Source organism: Protobothrops mucrosquamatus, unplaced genomic scaffold (assembly GCF_001527695.2).
Source record: "Protobothrops mucrosquamatus isolate PMUCROS unplaced genomic scaffold, P.Mucros_1.0 scaffold_168, whole genome shotgun sequence".
Classification (NCBI taxonomy): domain Eukaryota; kingdom Metazoa; phylum Chordata; class Lepidosauria; order Squamata; family Viperidae; genus Protobothrops; species Protobothrops mucrosquamatus.
This window is the reverse complement of record NW_015386244.1, coordinates 204,032-220,561: the sequence shown is the minus strand read 5'-3', so window position 1 is coordinate 220,561 and position 16,530 is coordinate 204,032. Positions and strand designations below refer to the sequence as shown.

At 37.7% G+C, this 16,530-nt stretch overlaps 1 protein-coding gene across 1 annotated transcript in view; it reads right to left on the bottom strand.

Moving 5' to 3' along the window:
- SYNE1 (spectrin repeat containing nuclear envelope protein 1) overlaps positions 1-16,530 on the bottom strand; it is a 284,981-nt gene that overhangs the window by 215,326 nt on the left and 53,125 nt on the right. The window contains exons 8-14 of the mRNA XM_015821883.1: positions 15,708-15,904; positions 15,445-15,554; positions 13,869-13,973; positions 13,425-13,562; positions 11,598-11,762; positions 5,621-5,733; positions 4,884-5,052 (exon numbers count right to left, since the gene is read on the bottom strand). Coding sequence (XP_015677369.1) covers positions 4,884-5,052; positions 5,621-5,733; positions 11,598-11,762; positions 13,425-13,562; positions 13,869-13,973; positions 15,445-15,554; positions 15,708-15,904 — 997 coding nt within the window. The remainder of the gene's footprint in view (positions 1-4,883; positions 5,053-5,620; positions 5,734-11,597; positions 11,763-13,424; positions 13,563-13,868; positions 13,974-15,444; positions 15,555-15,707; positions 15,905-16,530) is intronic.

The following is a 16,530-nucleotide window of genomic DNA, read 5'->3' as shown; positions in this document are numbered from 1 at the left end:
GCTATCTTTCCCTGAGTTGTTTTTCTTTTCATTACAGCACTTCCTTAAAAATACCTAACCAAACGTTCAAAAACTTTAATTAGTTGATTAGAACCCTCCTGCCAGCTCCCATTGCAGCCTGAAACTCACCAGATATTAATCAAGTTTCACATGGAAGGCTTTTGCTGTCAGGCAGGCAAAATTTGGTCATAAATGCTGCATTGTTTGGAAAATGGTGGGTCTTTTTTAGCATGGTATCTATGAATGGTTGCTAAGGAAAGTAGTTGCTAAATGAGAAGCGATTGTATATGCTAGCAAATGCACTGTATTGAAGAATGGACAATGACATTGTCCTCTATAGGAGAAGAACTGGGAAAACCAGAGGAAAGAGGGATCAGCCTAGAATCACTTTGTAGTCACAAATGAACTAAATCTAATCACCCTTAATTGCCATTGACCCTTATGTAACTCTAACCAAGTGCTGACCATTAGTTGAGAAGATTCTTGTACATAGATTTTTAGGAATAAATTAGTTAAATTGAACCTTCATACTTTTTATGCCTCTCACATAATGCCACTAGGTAATTCTTTCTCTTTTTCTTAAACCCTCATGCAAAAGCTAATCAAAGCATATGAGCATGCATCTTGGGTTCTTCTCTTCCCCAAAGTATACATAGAGTAGAGCTTTTTCCCTTCCCAATAACTCATTTAGTAGAGAAAGAAGATTGTTAGTAGCATGCAATCTAATTTATGTAATATGTGGTTTGTCCCTAAGACCACAGGAGGGCAAGAGCTTAACCGAAGAAACAGGTTTCATACCTGTTTTGTGCACTATTAAATCATACTGACACAGATCAACATTAAAATAAATGGATATTTTAAATCAACATGTAGTATTTATTTTTAAGATCTAAATCAGTTGCAACAATAAGAAAATAAAATTAATCTTTTCCCTTGAATATGCTTGGCAAAATCTTCAAAGCCAGTTGAAGGCTGTGATACAACAATGCATATTTTGTGGCCAGAATAAGATTTATGAAGTACTTCAGCATTCATTTCTTTGAATAAACATAGTCCTGTTTGGTAACAGATTAACCTTATCTGATTTGGAAACTTTAGTAATCATAGATCATTAAACAATTTGTTATTATTCACCATGGTACTGCAGCTCCTTATAGCTTCTTATAAGTCACCTACTTATAGAATAACAGAGTTGGAGGACCTTGTAGGTCATCTAGTTTAACCCCTCCCTGCCCAAGCAGGAGACCCTACAGCGGTTCTCAACCTGTGGGTCGCGACCCCTTTGGGGGTCGAACGACCCTTTCACAGGGGTCGCCTAAGACCATCGGAAAACACATAATTACATATAATGCTTTAATTTTGTTCAATTTGTAACAATGAAAATACATCCTGCATATCAGATATTTACATTACGATTCATAACAGTAGCAAAATTACAGTTATGACGTAGCAACGAAAATAATTTTATGGTTGGGGGTCACCACAACATGAGGAACTGTATTAAAGGGTCGTGGCATTAGGAAGGTTGAGAACCACTGCCCTACACCATTTCTGACAGATGGCAGTCCAGTTTCTTCTTGAAAGCTTCCAGTGATGAAGCTCCCATAACTTTTGAAGGCAATCTGTTACATTATGTCAGACAGTTTTTGCAAAATATACAATGGTTACAATTTTGCATTAAAATACCCCAAAATTAAAAAGCCAAAATATTAGTGAAAATATCTATTAGCAAAGAGGAAGCAATAATGGAAAATTTAATTACTACTATATGATTAAGAGGAGAATGACACACTAATATATGATTTTTAAAGTTCCAACAAGGTATTTTTTCAAACTGATTTAAAAAGGCCAAGATCTCTAAAATATTAATCATACAATTGTGAAAAGCAATCTTTCTAATTTCTCCATATGTATATGTGTGATAAGAATATTTCTTTCCTTTATATTCTATTAAACATTTAATTTTGTACCCTGAACGGCCAGGAGCCCATGAATTTAGCCCAAGGCAGGATACAGACTAGAGCCTAATAGATTTCTGGATTTTCTTCTTTCTTTCCATTCTTATAATTACATTTTATCAGATACCGTAAAATGTTCTAGAGAATTTGAAAGGTTGCACACTCTTTTATATTGCCTTGGTTAAGACACTACCCAACTGTGTCTTTTGGAATTATATAACATGCTGCTTTATATTTACAAAAGAAAAATAACAGAGTTGGAAGGGACCTTGGAGGTCTTCTAGTCCAACCTCATGCTCAGGCAGGAAACCCTATCCCATTTCGGACAAATGGTTGTCCAGTCTCTTTAAAACTTCCAATGTTGGAGTATTCACCACTTCTGGAGGCAGGTTGTTCCACTGGTTAATTGTTCTAATTGTCAGGAAATTTCTCCTTAGTTCTAGGTTGCTTCTCTCCTTGATTAGTTTCCATCCATTGCTTCTTGTCCTGCCTTCAGGCGCCTTGGAAAATAGCTTGACTCCCTCTTCTTTGTGGCAACCCCTGAGATATTGGAACACTGCTATCATGCCCCCCCTTGTCCTTCTCTTCATTAAACTAGACATACCCAATTCCAGCAACCGTTTCTTATATGTTACCATTTACTGTTATATTGTTAGTGTTCCATGGAACAATCATTTTTGCCAAAAATAAGGGTAATTATTTTACCTTAAGTCAGCCATTAATTGCGACTACCATTTCAGACAAATGGTTGCCCAATCCCTTCTTAAAAACTTCCAGTGTTGGGGCATTCACAACTTCTGGAAGCAAGTTGTTCCACTGTCATACAAAAGAGCTAAAACTTATTGAAGATTTAAATGGTTTCAGTCCATTTAGAAGGGCAATTGAATGGACCAAGTAAGAATAAATAAACTTACTCCTAGGTAAGTTTTCAGTTCATGTTAGTTCAAGAAAATTCAATGGAAATTGAATTGTTTAATATCCCACTACTTTCCCTAATTCAGTGATGGCGAACCTTTTAGAGACTGAGTGCCCCAAAACTGGCCCCGCCCCCACTCCACCCCTTGCCCCGCCCCCATTCCACCCCCCATCCCCTGCCCTACCTGCCCGCAAGGCCACTCACCGCCTCCAGGGTCCGCCGCAGATCGCCCAGGCAGCCCAGCAGCGCTATGGCGGTTATGCCCTCTGCCCACGCCCTGCAGCATCAACTGTGCATGATGGGGTTTGAGGGCAGAGTCTTGTCCATGCTGCCTGGCTGCCATGTCCTTGGCTGCCCTGCTCCATGTGGGCCACGCTCAGGGGCGACTCTCCTTCAGGGGGGCTGCTGGAGAGGAGGGGGTCGTGGAGGGAGGCAAGGCTGGGGCAACGGCACGTGTGTCCACAGAGAGGGCTCCAAATGCCGCCTCTGGCACCCGTGCCATAGTTCGCCACCACTGCCCTAATTTATGATGAATGGCATTCAACATATAGAGCAGTTACCATACTGGAAGACTAGGCATATCAGATATGTAACATTGCCTGTTTTCAAAGTCAAAGACCATTGGTTCAGCTAGTTAAATACTTTCTGCACAGGCTGACAGCAGCTAATTAAATTTTAATAAAAGAATACAGGTGGACAACAATTGGGACCAGAATTCCCATTGCTAAGTAAGATGATTGTTAAGTGAGTTTTATAGTCTTCTTTGCCATGGTTATTAACCGAATCATTGCAGTTAATAAATGAATCCCAAACAAATCCAGCTCCACCCCCTTGACTTTTGCATGTCCAAAAGCTGACTGGGAAGGATGCAAATGGCAACCACATGATCCTAGGACATGGCAGACATAAGTACATGCCAGTTGCCAAACATCCGAACTCTGAGTACAGGGTCATAGAGATGCTGCAACCATCGTAAATGTGAGAATCAGTTGAAAATCGCTTTTTTCATTAACTGTTGTGACACCAAACAGTTGCTAAAAGAATAGTTATAAGTCAGGGACTAGTTGTGTTTTCCAGTTCTATTAGACGATGTTGCAGAATGAAGAAGGACCTTCTGTATGTAAAAGAAGTGCAGGTAATCCTCGAGTTAACGATCACAACCGAGCCCAAAATTTACGTTGATAAGTGAAACATTTGTAAGTGATTTTTGCGCCATTGTACAACTTTTCTTGCTGCGGTTGTTAAGTGAATCGCTGCAGTTATTAAGTTAGCAACACAGTTGTTGAGTGAATTTGGATCTCCTATTGACTTTGCTTGTCAGAAGTTTGCAAAAGATGATCACATGATATTGGGACCCTGCAACCATCATAAATACGATGTGAACCAGTGGCCAATCATCTGAACTCTGATCACGTGACCATGGGGATGCTGCAATGGTCGTAACTATAAAAAATGATCATAAGTCACTTTTTTCAGTGCTGTTGTAACTTTGAATGGTCACTAAGTGTAAGTCGAGGATTCCCTGTATTTACCATCAACTTTGAGTCCCAATCTCCAAAAGAATTAAGAGTGTGTTAAGCAAAATCCTGATAAATTCTGAAGTTACTTGTCCTACCAATCCTTCCCTAAAGAGTTCAAGTTACTCTAAGCCGAACCCTCTTCAGAGGCAATAAGAACAGAAAACACACACACACACAGACCACACACACACTCTTCTTTAAATATTGTTGCTTAGTGATCAGCTCAGTTCTAGGGAATGTGATCCATCTGCAATGTGCTTCAAGTAACATGCCTTGCCTGCATGATAAAAATATGACAGTGTGCCTTGACTCATCACGATGTGAGAAGCTTCATGCCCACCTATTTCCTTGCAGGTCTGTTCTGTTTAAAATCAATCCAGCAGTACAATTGGGAAAAACAACACTATAATATCACATTAGCTGTTTGTGTTTTTGGTTCATATATATTCGTTCTTAAAATTGCACGTTCATAAACCAGGGTAAACTTGCCATATAATTCTGAAGAAGCAGCTCAACAGAATCTCTTCTTCCATATTTGATAATCCAGGATTTTAATTTTGATTCAGCCAGGACCAAGAGTGACAGCAAGCGGTACTTCAGTTCCAAGAACTCCATTTTCAGCAGATGGAGATCAGATGAAGAGGCGACAAAATTAAACCTAGACATGAATTACCCCATCGTTAAACACAGAAACATACAATGAGCATAAAATTACAATTCATGCTGCAAAGCTGTAAAGCATAAAGATATTAAGTGTTGAATTTTAATAACCAAAGTAAACTAGTTGAGTGGGTTTATAAAGTGAAGAAAGGTATGAATTCAGTTCTAAACATGTTCACACAGAATGAAAAACATATTCTATAGAGCTTGTTTTCCAGTAAAGACACTGATAAGAATTGTAAACCAAAATATTTTTTTATTAACCAGTGATTTCTTTCTCTCAGCTCCCATAAACATTTCCAAATGATGTTGTTACATAATGTTTTGCCTTCTGCTAGGTGGCAAACAACAACAACAAACAGCTTTACTGCATTTTCAAAATCTATAGCTTATTTACTTTCAAGTATTTTTCTCAAACCAGTGTCAATGACCAGAAAAGATAATTACAGTGTGGGAACACTTGTTTCCACTACTATTAAAACCCCCTTTTGAAAAACAGAGACTGATTTTAACAGAAATGAACAACATTTTATCACTGCAACATTTAAGAATGAATCCAGACTTACCTCTCAGCCATATCATCAAGCTGCTCTAACGGAATAGGGACTCCATTGACAGACTGAGCTCGGCGGATTTCCTGGAATGTCCTTTTGTACCCATCTACATTTTTAAGCATATCCTAATTTGGAGGGTTGTTTGTTTTTTTTTTAAGAGAGAGCAAAGAGAAAAAAATAAAAGGTTCACAGCTGGGAATTTTAAGGAGTATAATTTTTAAAGCTGTACTGATGACTCAATATATGAAAACGTTTGTTCAGGCTCTCACACTTATGGGTGAGGGAAAGCATTTATAGCAGCTTGAGCTTCTTCAGAACAAAAGTGCTTTTCGAGATATTGTGCTGTGCCCTGGTAATTCTGGCTTATTATAAATCAAACAATCAGGTCATTTGCCGAAAGCATTTGGAAAACATGTTGCTTACTACCCCCAGTCAATCCATTTACCTATCAGTTTATGAACCCTATTCCACTTATTGCACAAGGCACATAGAGCATGCACACACAGTAATATTTCCTTCTTAAAAATCCATAGAGTCAGATCTTTTAGAGTCACTGCATCTTTCATGCATAGTAAACTCAGGAATATGGACCGACTGAACTCTGTAATCCATTCCGAAGTCACTGTAGCTTCTAAATCATCTGGTAAAAAATATAAACCAGAATGAGCCTAATATCTGGGGGTTTTTTTTCTGTAGTATCTAAGCAACAGTACTTAGTGAAAGTTATTTATTAAAAAATTACTAGTAATCATCAGAAGAAATGTTCTTAATAAGAATATGCCAGGGGATGTTTTTCTACTAGTCACAATTTAATTAGACTAACAAGGTGATACGAATAGGTAAATTTCTGTTTTGCACCTGCTATGATTGTGTATGAATTGACATTATACATCCATACCATGAACGTTGGAGGTTTTTTTTAAAAAAGTCACTGTTCTCCTATCTACTGTTATTCCAGTTCCAACTGAATGCATTTAAAATTTTAAAAAATGTTATTCTCTAGTTACAATCTAGAACATTCTTTATGCATTTATTCTGAATAAAGGGTCCAGAAGACTTCTCCGTACTGCACGTGAGGGAGACATATGTGTCTGTTGTTCATAGGCAGTTACATAGCTGTTGCATTCATATGACTGTGAATTTTAATTTTCTGGCTAGGGGGGCACTCAAACAACAAAGCAGAGAACAGGAAGTCAAATCCACCAATCAGCACACAGGATGTACACCTCCCCACAACGTGCAATTGGGATTTAACAGGTATTTGCGTTGGCAGCTATCTTCAATATATGCTTACCCATCAACTCCTTCATAGCATAAGTATGCAACAATTGCTATGGACAGTTGCAGGCAACTCTAAATCAGCCTTAAGACGGGTTAATGTTATTGTAAAAGAACTATCCTATCCACACAATGAAAAACACTATCACTTGTCTAAAACTAATACAATCTATAAAACCATGAGGTCTAGGTCAACATGTCCAAACTTTGGAGCAAATGGACCATTAGTCAAGTACACATTTTGAGATAGTATACAATGCATTATTTATGCAACCTTCCATCAGTTTCATTTTTAAACCTGTTGCATAAGGAGCCGGAAAACAAGGAACAATATTCTATGTCTTTCCAAAAATGTATTCAGCCATATCAACAATTCATACAACTATTTATACATCTGGAAGGCTGGGGTGGCATAGGAAAGTTGATTAAAAGAGAGAAAGCATTAAAAAAGTCAACTTTCCTGCTCCTGTATTCTCATAACATGTTTCTATTGGGGGGGGCTTTGCCTGTGGAGACAGTGTTTTTGTTCCATTGAGAAACAGAGGTGACACTATTCATTTCTGCAAATGGGTACTATATATCACTTCATCTGCTCATCCATTCTTTCTTCAGAGGAGGCAATCAAAGATATAAAGTAAAGGTCTCTAGAAGCAGTGGAATACATTTTTTGGGAAAGCAGTTTTATTTGATGTATTGTTTTTTTAATACGTTATTTTTACTGAGCAATAGACAAACTGTGCCCCTTTGGGTCATTGTTTCAGAGTTATTAAATTACTTAAACAGAGAAACAAAATGACCAAGGGCAGGTAAAAAGGCATTGGTAGGAGGAGAAAGTTCCTTTCCTGCTACTTCCCATTGAGCTTCCTTCCTTCCTTCCTTCCTTCCTTTCCTTCCTTCCTTCCTTCCTTTCCCTTTCCCTTTCCAGCAGGCAGGTAATTGATTGCTACTGGATAAGGGAGGGAGCAAGGGATTATAAAATTGGTTGGGACACTGTCACAGAACATTGAAAATTAAGATCATGTGATCACATGACTGAAGGAGCAGCCCATCAACAGCCAGTAGCAGTGAAGCAGCCACAATTTCCACAAATTTCATTACCTCATGAGTAATGAAATGTCACGAGTCCTGGATTTTGGACATATTCTGTATATTAACCTGTTTGAGAAACCTTGGTTCAAAAATTGTAGCCCTATGATGCATGGTTTTGCCAAGTTAACAATCATGACAATGAGAGTTAGTCATATATAGAAGAGGGCGGACCTATGCCAGCAGGCCTGTCGGCATCAGGAAGGTTCTGAAGGAGGTAGCTGCAATGTGTGTGTGTGGGGGGGGGGGGATCAGGAGGCTTTCTAGCTGGTGTTGCCAGGCCTGAAAACACGACGCTGCCCCTCTGCTTTCTAACCCCAAAATTCCAGAGTGAAGTTGGGCAGCCTCTGAACGTCCCTTACAAGCTGCAAATCTGCTGTAGTCTCAGCTGCTGCCCCCTTCCTTGGCTGGACGAGGCTGGAGTATGCAGCCTTTAGTTGGGGCTGCCGGCATGGCGGCGGGCAGGAATGCCAGGGGAACGCTCCACTTTGCAGGATGAAGCGGATGGACTTGCAAGTCCCGCCCCAGCTATGGCGAGGAGCTGCAACTCTATCTGTGCCCTGGGGTCGAGGAGAAGGAACTGGAGGGGCGCAGTGGCTGGGCTGCCTTCTGGCCCGCTAGATTCGGGTTTTTCCTTTGATTGGGGTTGTATGGCCTGACTCTTGCCGAAATGCAAATTCCTCTCTAAGCAGAGATTGGGAGGCTGGAGGCTTCTTCTCTGTGGGCATGCAGTTCTAAAATCGATGGGCTGCTGCTGGGGAGGAGAATTAAAATAGGGCAAAACAAGCGTAGTCCACCACGGTTTATTGATTGCAAAGTTTTCCTTGGATTTTCCTATCCGTTACTGGGCTATTAAAATCACATTGGCAAGGACTGTACTGAATACCTATCTGCAAACTACTCAACCTTGTGCAATTCCAGGCCACATCCTGGAGGTAAGAGGATGTAGTAACAGGGGAGAGCTGCAAAATTGATTCGTTATTTATTCTTGTCTTTAGCAGCAATAACTACGTTCTTTGATGACTTTGCTAGCAACCTGCAGGCTGTGAACTTTCATTTCCCCCTTGGGGAAAGAATTCAGAAGTGCTAGTTTATTTTTCCTGCTAATTACAGTATACCTTGTTGGTTTTTTAAGGAGCTCATCAGAAAAAGATGTGTCTGAAAATTAAAGCATATATCGATTGAGTTGTGAGACAGGAAAGGGAAGTACATGGACTTACCGTATTTATCGGCGTATAACATGCACTTTTTCCCCCTGAAAATAGGGGGCAAATGATGTGTGCGTGTTATACGCTGATATAAGCTCTCCGCCGCCCGGCCCCACCTCGGCCCGGGCAGCCGCGGCCCTTCCCCGTCCTCCTGCTGCCGCTGCCGCCGAGCTCTCCGCCACCCGGCCCCACCTTGGCCCCTGGCAGCCGCGCCCCTTCCCCATCCTCCTGCTGCCGCTGCCGCCGAGCTCTCNTCACCATCCTGCTGCCGCTGCCGCCGCAGCCCTTCGCCGCCCGGGCAGATGCGCCCCTTCCCCGTCCTCCTGCTGCCGCTGCCGCCGCCGCCAAGCTCTCCGCCGCCCGGCCCCACCTTTAAGTTTTTTTCCTGAAATTTCCCTCTTAAAATGAAGGTGCGTGTTATACGCCTGTGCGTGTTATACGCCGATAAATACGGTATGCACTTCCAGTTGCTGACAGGTGTGCCACTAATATTCTGACTGGACACTTGCATGCTTTCAGGGCCCAAAGACTATCTCAGTCTTCATAGGGCAGTATTGTGGATTAACTAAATTTTTCTGGATTCTCATTTTAAGGTGAGTATCCTGAGCTTTGGAGGTCTTTGAGCTTCTTAATACATAATAATAAAATACTGAGAACTAAAGGCTCAAAGGGAAGGCAGGTTAGAAAGAATGAGACCTTTTAGGATCTTCAATTCCCTTCCTGTTAAGAGTTCCTTAATAAGGTTTGTTCTTCTTTCCTAACATCAATAAAGGTGGTTTTTCCAGAAAATATGTGAAGAGCTGTAATTAGTGATTTAACTATGTTTTCTTTTTGGCTGTGTTTTAATTTATATATAAGGTATGTTTAATTGAGGAGGGCTTGGAGAGGTAGAAGTGGTCAATATGGAGGCTGCACCTTGCCCTCCAGAACTCTGTCTCCCCTGCAGATCTCTGGAGAGGAGGAGGGGGTGGCAGGTTAACTGTGTGAGGGAAGGCTGCCCCAACAAGCCAGCATCCTTACCACGCACAATTGGAAATGGGAATTCCCTTTCGAGAAGGGCCAGCCTCCCTTGTGCAGGACCCGGGAGCGCTGCTCCCCTGCCACCTCCTCTTGCTCTCCAGAGATCTGTCAAGACAGAAGTTGGACTTGGAGAAAACTGCTTCCTGCAAACATCCTCCACCTCCTGCTTTGCCGGGAGGGGGCACTGGACAGGGAAACACCAACGATGTCTGGGATTGGGAAAAGAACATCTCTTTAGCGTGCTATCCACATACACGCAAACATTCCAAGCTTGGAGACTTGTATTCATATCTGAGCTAGCAAATTGCCAATCATGCCTGGGCTTGGGGAGAACGCCCTCTCCTTCCTCTGTGGATAAAAGTCACCAAACCTGGAATGTGATGCGTGTGCGAGTGTGTGAGCGCATGCATGTGCTTGGCTGCTAGCAGTTTGGGGAGGCAAGGAGTTTATAGGGTACCGAGTTGTCCCCACATCGAGTTAGCCAGTGCAACTTATTCCGTTCCGACCCAGCTGTCTTGAGTCAGCTGTGTCCAGCTGGCGTCGAGCAGGTCATACCCACCTGCTAGGCGACTGGTGTTACTCGAATATTGCCATATCCTAAAAGTGGTACAATCTCTGAAAAGGTTGAAAAGCTGTTTTAAGCCACCCAGACTACTAAGAAATTGGGGCATCCTATAAATTTAATAAATAAATAAATTTAAATAATTATATAACTGTATATAATGCATAAGACTATAAAATTATTTAAAAGTCCCAATTTTAAACAAATGAGCTGCATAACTTTAAAATAAAAATAACGCATCGGCTTAAATCAAACTGAGATACATATTCAATTGTTTAAGACACAATTCTACAGGGTTTCATTTTGAAGTAAGTCTTTCGTAAGTGTAATAGGGCAAAATTACATAACGGCCTTTCTTCCTCTCCTTTTATTGAGGATGGCTTGGAAAATACGTTTGATTTCAAGAATAAAGCATCGGTAGTTCCCACTTTTTGCTTCCTCCTACAAATGCCACAGAATTGCCTTATCCTTCCAAAGGCCTTTCAGGCTATTAGAATGAGAGTTCTCACAGTTCCCAACAGTTCACCACACTGACTGGATAGCTTGGAATGAATTACTAACTCAGGAGAAAACTAAGTTCAGAAATGTTTTTGTAAAATGCAACAACAAGTCAGTCACGAAGTAAAAGCCATGTACTTTTTCAATACAGAGTCTTCTTCCTATTACTGTAAATCTATTTTTTTTATTAATCAAATGTTTATTATGGTCATAAACCAGCAGGGCCCACTTTATTTGTTTACAGCATATCAGAAGTCATTCAAACGTTCAAACTATCATGCTCCCATACATGTAATAAAATTTAGGAATAATATCATTTAACTGAAAATATACAAACTTTATGCTGTTCAAGTTTCCGATGTAACACATCTGCAGTTTCCTCATGAGATTGTTGAACGGAAATTTCTTCTCTAACAGAGGCCTCAGCCCTACAAAGCCAGGCTGCGATAGGGCCCAGAGGCGCAGGAAGAGATTTATCAAGATACAAGTGCCATTCAAAAAGCTGGAAAACAGGACATTAAGAGAACTGGAATCCCATTTCCAAGCTTTATTTTGTTCCATAAATATGCAGTGGAGCATCAAAAGAATTGCAGAAAGAAAGAGATATACTGAGAAATGTTGATTGGATTTGAAAATCGTATAACAAACATCTATTGAGTTTAATTTATAAAGTGCTGGTGAAATATGATTCAGAAGGCAAACATGCTAAATATTTATATTGTATTATGAAAATTTGAATATAGTATTAAAGATGCAAAGTTGGAATTTCAATGGAAAAAGAGTATTAGCTGATTGTGAAGATTATATTTAGAAACAAAATGGTATAAAATGTTTTATCATTACTATATATAATCTACTTCCAATTTCTAAAATGGACAACTTTTTAACAAATGCTGGAAAGGTAATGAAAGGTTAGATTATCATTCCATGTGTGGTGGCATTCCTGTAAAATCCAGCAATTCTGAAAAATGATTCATAGTAGAACAAAACAAATATTGACAATTGAGATCTTAATTCAATCTGAGATATTCCTCTGAAATATATCAAACTAGCTTTGTTTGTGTAACAGCTGCAACAATTTTCTAGGTTACCCACTGGAAAGGTTGCTTGATTCCTTCTTTGGAAAAATGGTTAACTAAATTATGTGACTATTCTTTATTGTTCAAAATAACTTTATATTTAAAAGTCTGACAAAGGATTCAATTCTAATTAGATTCAATTCTAAACAGAATCTATTTTTGGAATATAACTTTATATGTGAATTTGCACCAAACCCCACATTTGAGGTCTTTTACATATATAATTTAGATTTTTAATTTCATAAAAATTTTGACTTTGAATATTGATTTAATCTTGTATAGTTTATAATTTTAGTTAGTGATTTATACTGTGTAACCAGGTATTTTTAGTTTAAATCTTAAGAAGGACTTCCGACTTTTATATTAAAAATTGACATATATTTTACAATAATCAATAATATTCTAAAATAGCAGTCTTTATGATATTTAAACATTTAGCTTATCCATCTATATTTCATTATTTGTATTTTGCTCATTTACTTCTTTAATATGTTTGGCATTTCCTTTTGCTTATGTGTTTTTTTATAAATAAGATAATAAGAATAGAGCAGCTATACATAATAACAAACCTAAACAGCTGGATTCACACAATTTAAATCAAAAATAAAGAAACCAAATACTGTTATACTGTTAGTGTTCCATGAGTCATGGAACAATCATCTTTGCTAAAAAATAAGGGTAATTATTTTGCCTTAAGTCAGCCATCAATTGCGACTACAATCTTATCCACGGAGGGGAAAAGATTCTTCAAACTTAATCAAGAGATTATTCATGATTCTGATATAACAAAATCGAAAATGGCACAGGTTCATACATTTCTACAAAGGCCTGTAACTATCTCAGGTTCTGTGCAATGTCATCTTTGTAAATTCATCTTTGGATGCTTTCTTTATTCATCTCTTTAGAAATAAATATTAATGTGCATGAGCTGAAAAATGTACAGCAATTTTTGTTCAATTTATGAATAATCTGCTTATTTGAAAAATGTGTATTTTAATATGAAATCTGAACACCCACAAATATCTCGCTTAGCTTTACACACAGGTGAAAATTGGTAGGAAGGCTGTTATATCTTCTAAACTTACTTGAGAAGTAATTTTGTCCCAGGCTTGCTTCACCAAAGCTTGATCAAGGGAAAGTTTTCCATCCTTTCTTAAAGACTGGATTGCACGTTCAACTTGTTTCTTCTTTGCTTCATATTGTGCTTTGCAATGTTTGAATGACTGCAAGAACAAGGATACAGTGTTATTTATTCATCTACCAATTTTATAAGGCTGTTGACCTCAATGTGACTATGGGCAGCATGCAGTATTAAAACAGAGTACAAAAACTTAAAGAATCTTTATGAAAAGAAAAAGTTGTTCAAGGCTACCAGTTCAAAATCTAAGTTTAGCATTCTTCAGTCCATTGCCTCTTTATTTGCTAGACTAAAACTCCTTTACTTTACAGTCATTGTGACTTTTTTGGGCTGATATAGCCTTTCTCAATCACATTCTGTTCTTGTGGTCGAACAAAAAAATCAGAAATACCTGGTATTTTTCTTGTAAGCTTGCTTCCATCATTTGCGTCCTTGACAAGTCTCTTTCAAATTGTTCAATCCAAATTTTCAGATCCCTTAGCATCAGTTGATCTTTCTATGACAAAAAATAATAGCATTCAACTCACCACAAAATTGCATGTATTTAACCTATAAAATTGGGATTTTTTTTAAAAAAAACCCATCTTTAAAAAGATCAAGGAATTTGAAAAAAAACAGCAAAAAGCTAAGTAATATTCTGATGTAAAAAAATGTATACATGGATTAAGAGACCAGATAAATTTGGAATATTGACCTTTACTATAAGATTTTGGAATTAACATAAAAAATAAACAACTCGTGAGAAACAGATTTTAAGCACAATAAAAAAAATACAAGCCTGATGTCAGTTAACACTGGGACTTACAAAATGATTTAAAATGTTAAACATCCAAAATAATAGATCTTTGAAGAATGTAGCCAGAAGTTAGTAACTAAATGTCAACACTGACAGTAATGATGTCTGCTTCTATGGATAGAATATGTCTAAAAGATGTTAATGAATGAATGACAGATGTGGAACAATTTTATCTAGCAAGATAGAAAAAGAACAGCAAGTGAAACTACAAATGACAGCCCAAGAAAAGAATTTGGAAAAGGATATTTTACTAGATATACAAAAGAAAATGGCTGAGGTTTTAAAAAGTAAAAGGGGAATACAAATGATAAAACAAGAGAATGATCTTGTAAGTGTTTTCTTATTGGATCTAGAAAAAAAAGACTTGTTAAAGCCTTGAAAAAGTCTGTGTGATGGGATAAAAAAAATTGAAGAGAAATCAAATACTATTACAATATTGGATTGCATTATAGATTAAGGTTGTTACAAATAAAAGGAAGTTGGATTATTTAATCAAAGTGAAAATAAGACTTATTTTGCAACAACAACAATAATAATAAAGTTGGAAGGGATCTTGGAGGTCATCTAGTCCAACCCCCTGCTCAGGCAGGAAACCCTATACCATTTCGGACAAATGGCTGTTTTGGCAGAATTGAAAAAATTATGTACTATGGATTTATTTATAAATAAGTCATAGGATATGTAATGAAGAGATAATTGTTTAATCTTATAGGGAGTGAAGAGTTATTAAATTTGTTGATACTTCTTGTAACGAAGATTGGAAGTCACTTTCTTATATATTTTTCTTTATTACATTCTTTCTTTTTTCTTTTTTTCCTTTTTCCTTCACTTTTGTTTTTCCATCTCTTTTCTTTCTCTAAGTTTAATTTCTATTAATGTTTTATTACTGTAATTAAAATTCTTAATACAAATTATATTTTAAAAAGAGCTGATTAAAAATAGAAAAAATCCCCCAAAACAACTCTTTAAAATTATCTTTCCATACTTGTGATCCCAATAAAGCCCACTGTCCCATCTCTTTCCATTTCAAACTCTTTTCCTCCTTTTTTTAAATTCCATTTTTTTTCATCCACAGCCCCAATGCTCATTAACTCAAACTAAGTTTAGATATCCTTTAAACCTTTACTATTGCATCTGACAATTTTATTGTACATTGTAATTAAAAACATACATCTGCCTCCTGTGCATCACTTGCTGCATTATGAGGATTTGGATAATGTTTCAGAAACTGTGCTACATAGGTCATAATTGATTTTTCATCTGGTTTATCCACATCCACATCTGGGGGAAAAATGAGGAAAAAAATTAAAACAAAATAGAGTAAAAACAAAACATAAAAACAAATATTGTCTTTGTCACGTGTGAAATAAAAGAGATCAAAACATTTAGAATTTTTCAAAATTGTTTTAAATTGCACATTAAATGTTATCCTACCTTCAGGATCAAGGAGTCTTGGGATTCCCAGTTCTGATTCCGCAATTGTAAAGGCCTCTTCCAAATTTTTTTTGTTAGATTGTGTTTTCGCCTTCTCCAAATCCACTAGTTCCGGACGGATAGCATGAATAACTGAATGAAAGGCAATACCACTTCTCCAGCTTTGTCCAAAATCCTTGACGTCAATTCCAGTTTGCCTTAACAATAAAAAAATAACACACTACTAACTTGAACAACCTTATTGTTGAACTTCTAGCATTATACCATTATGTTAAGATTATATTTGCAGTGCTTCTGGAATGAATAATCTTTTTGATTCAAAAAGTTCCTCTCAAGATTGCTCTCAAATTTAGAAACCTCTTTTATCATGCATCCAGCAGGGTCTTTTACTTCATCATACCTAAATGATGGAATGCATTTCCTATGGAAGTGGTATTTTACCTACTCTTTAGGAAGCGCCATCTGTTTTTCCAGGATTTTATTACCATTTTGTGTTTTGCATTCTTGTACCTATTAGCTGCTTTGAATTTTCAGTTGAAATAAAAAAAGAGGATGTAATTTGTATAGCTAAAAACATTCATTTGCTCTTACACATTCACATTTGGCTTTATGTTGTTAAATTATTATCCAATTATGTGATGTTTCAATGTGATTACATACTCTAATCATATATTCAGACAGTGACATGGAAACACAAGTATTTTGCTCTTCTGGAAATTAGATGTTCAGACAAAGTAGTCAATCAAAATCTCTTCCAAGCAGAATACATCAAAGAAAATCAGGCTAGGTCAGGTCATATCAAATTAAATCAGGTTTCTTCCAA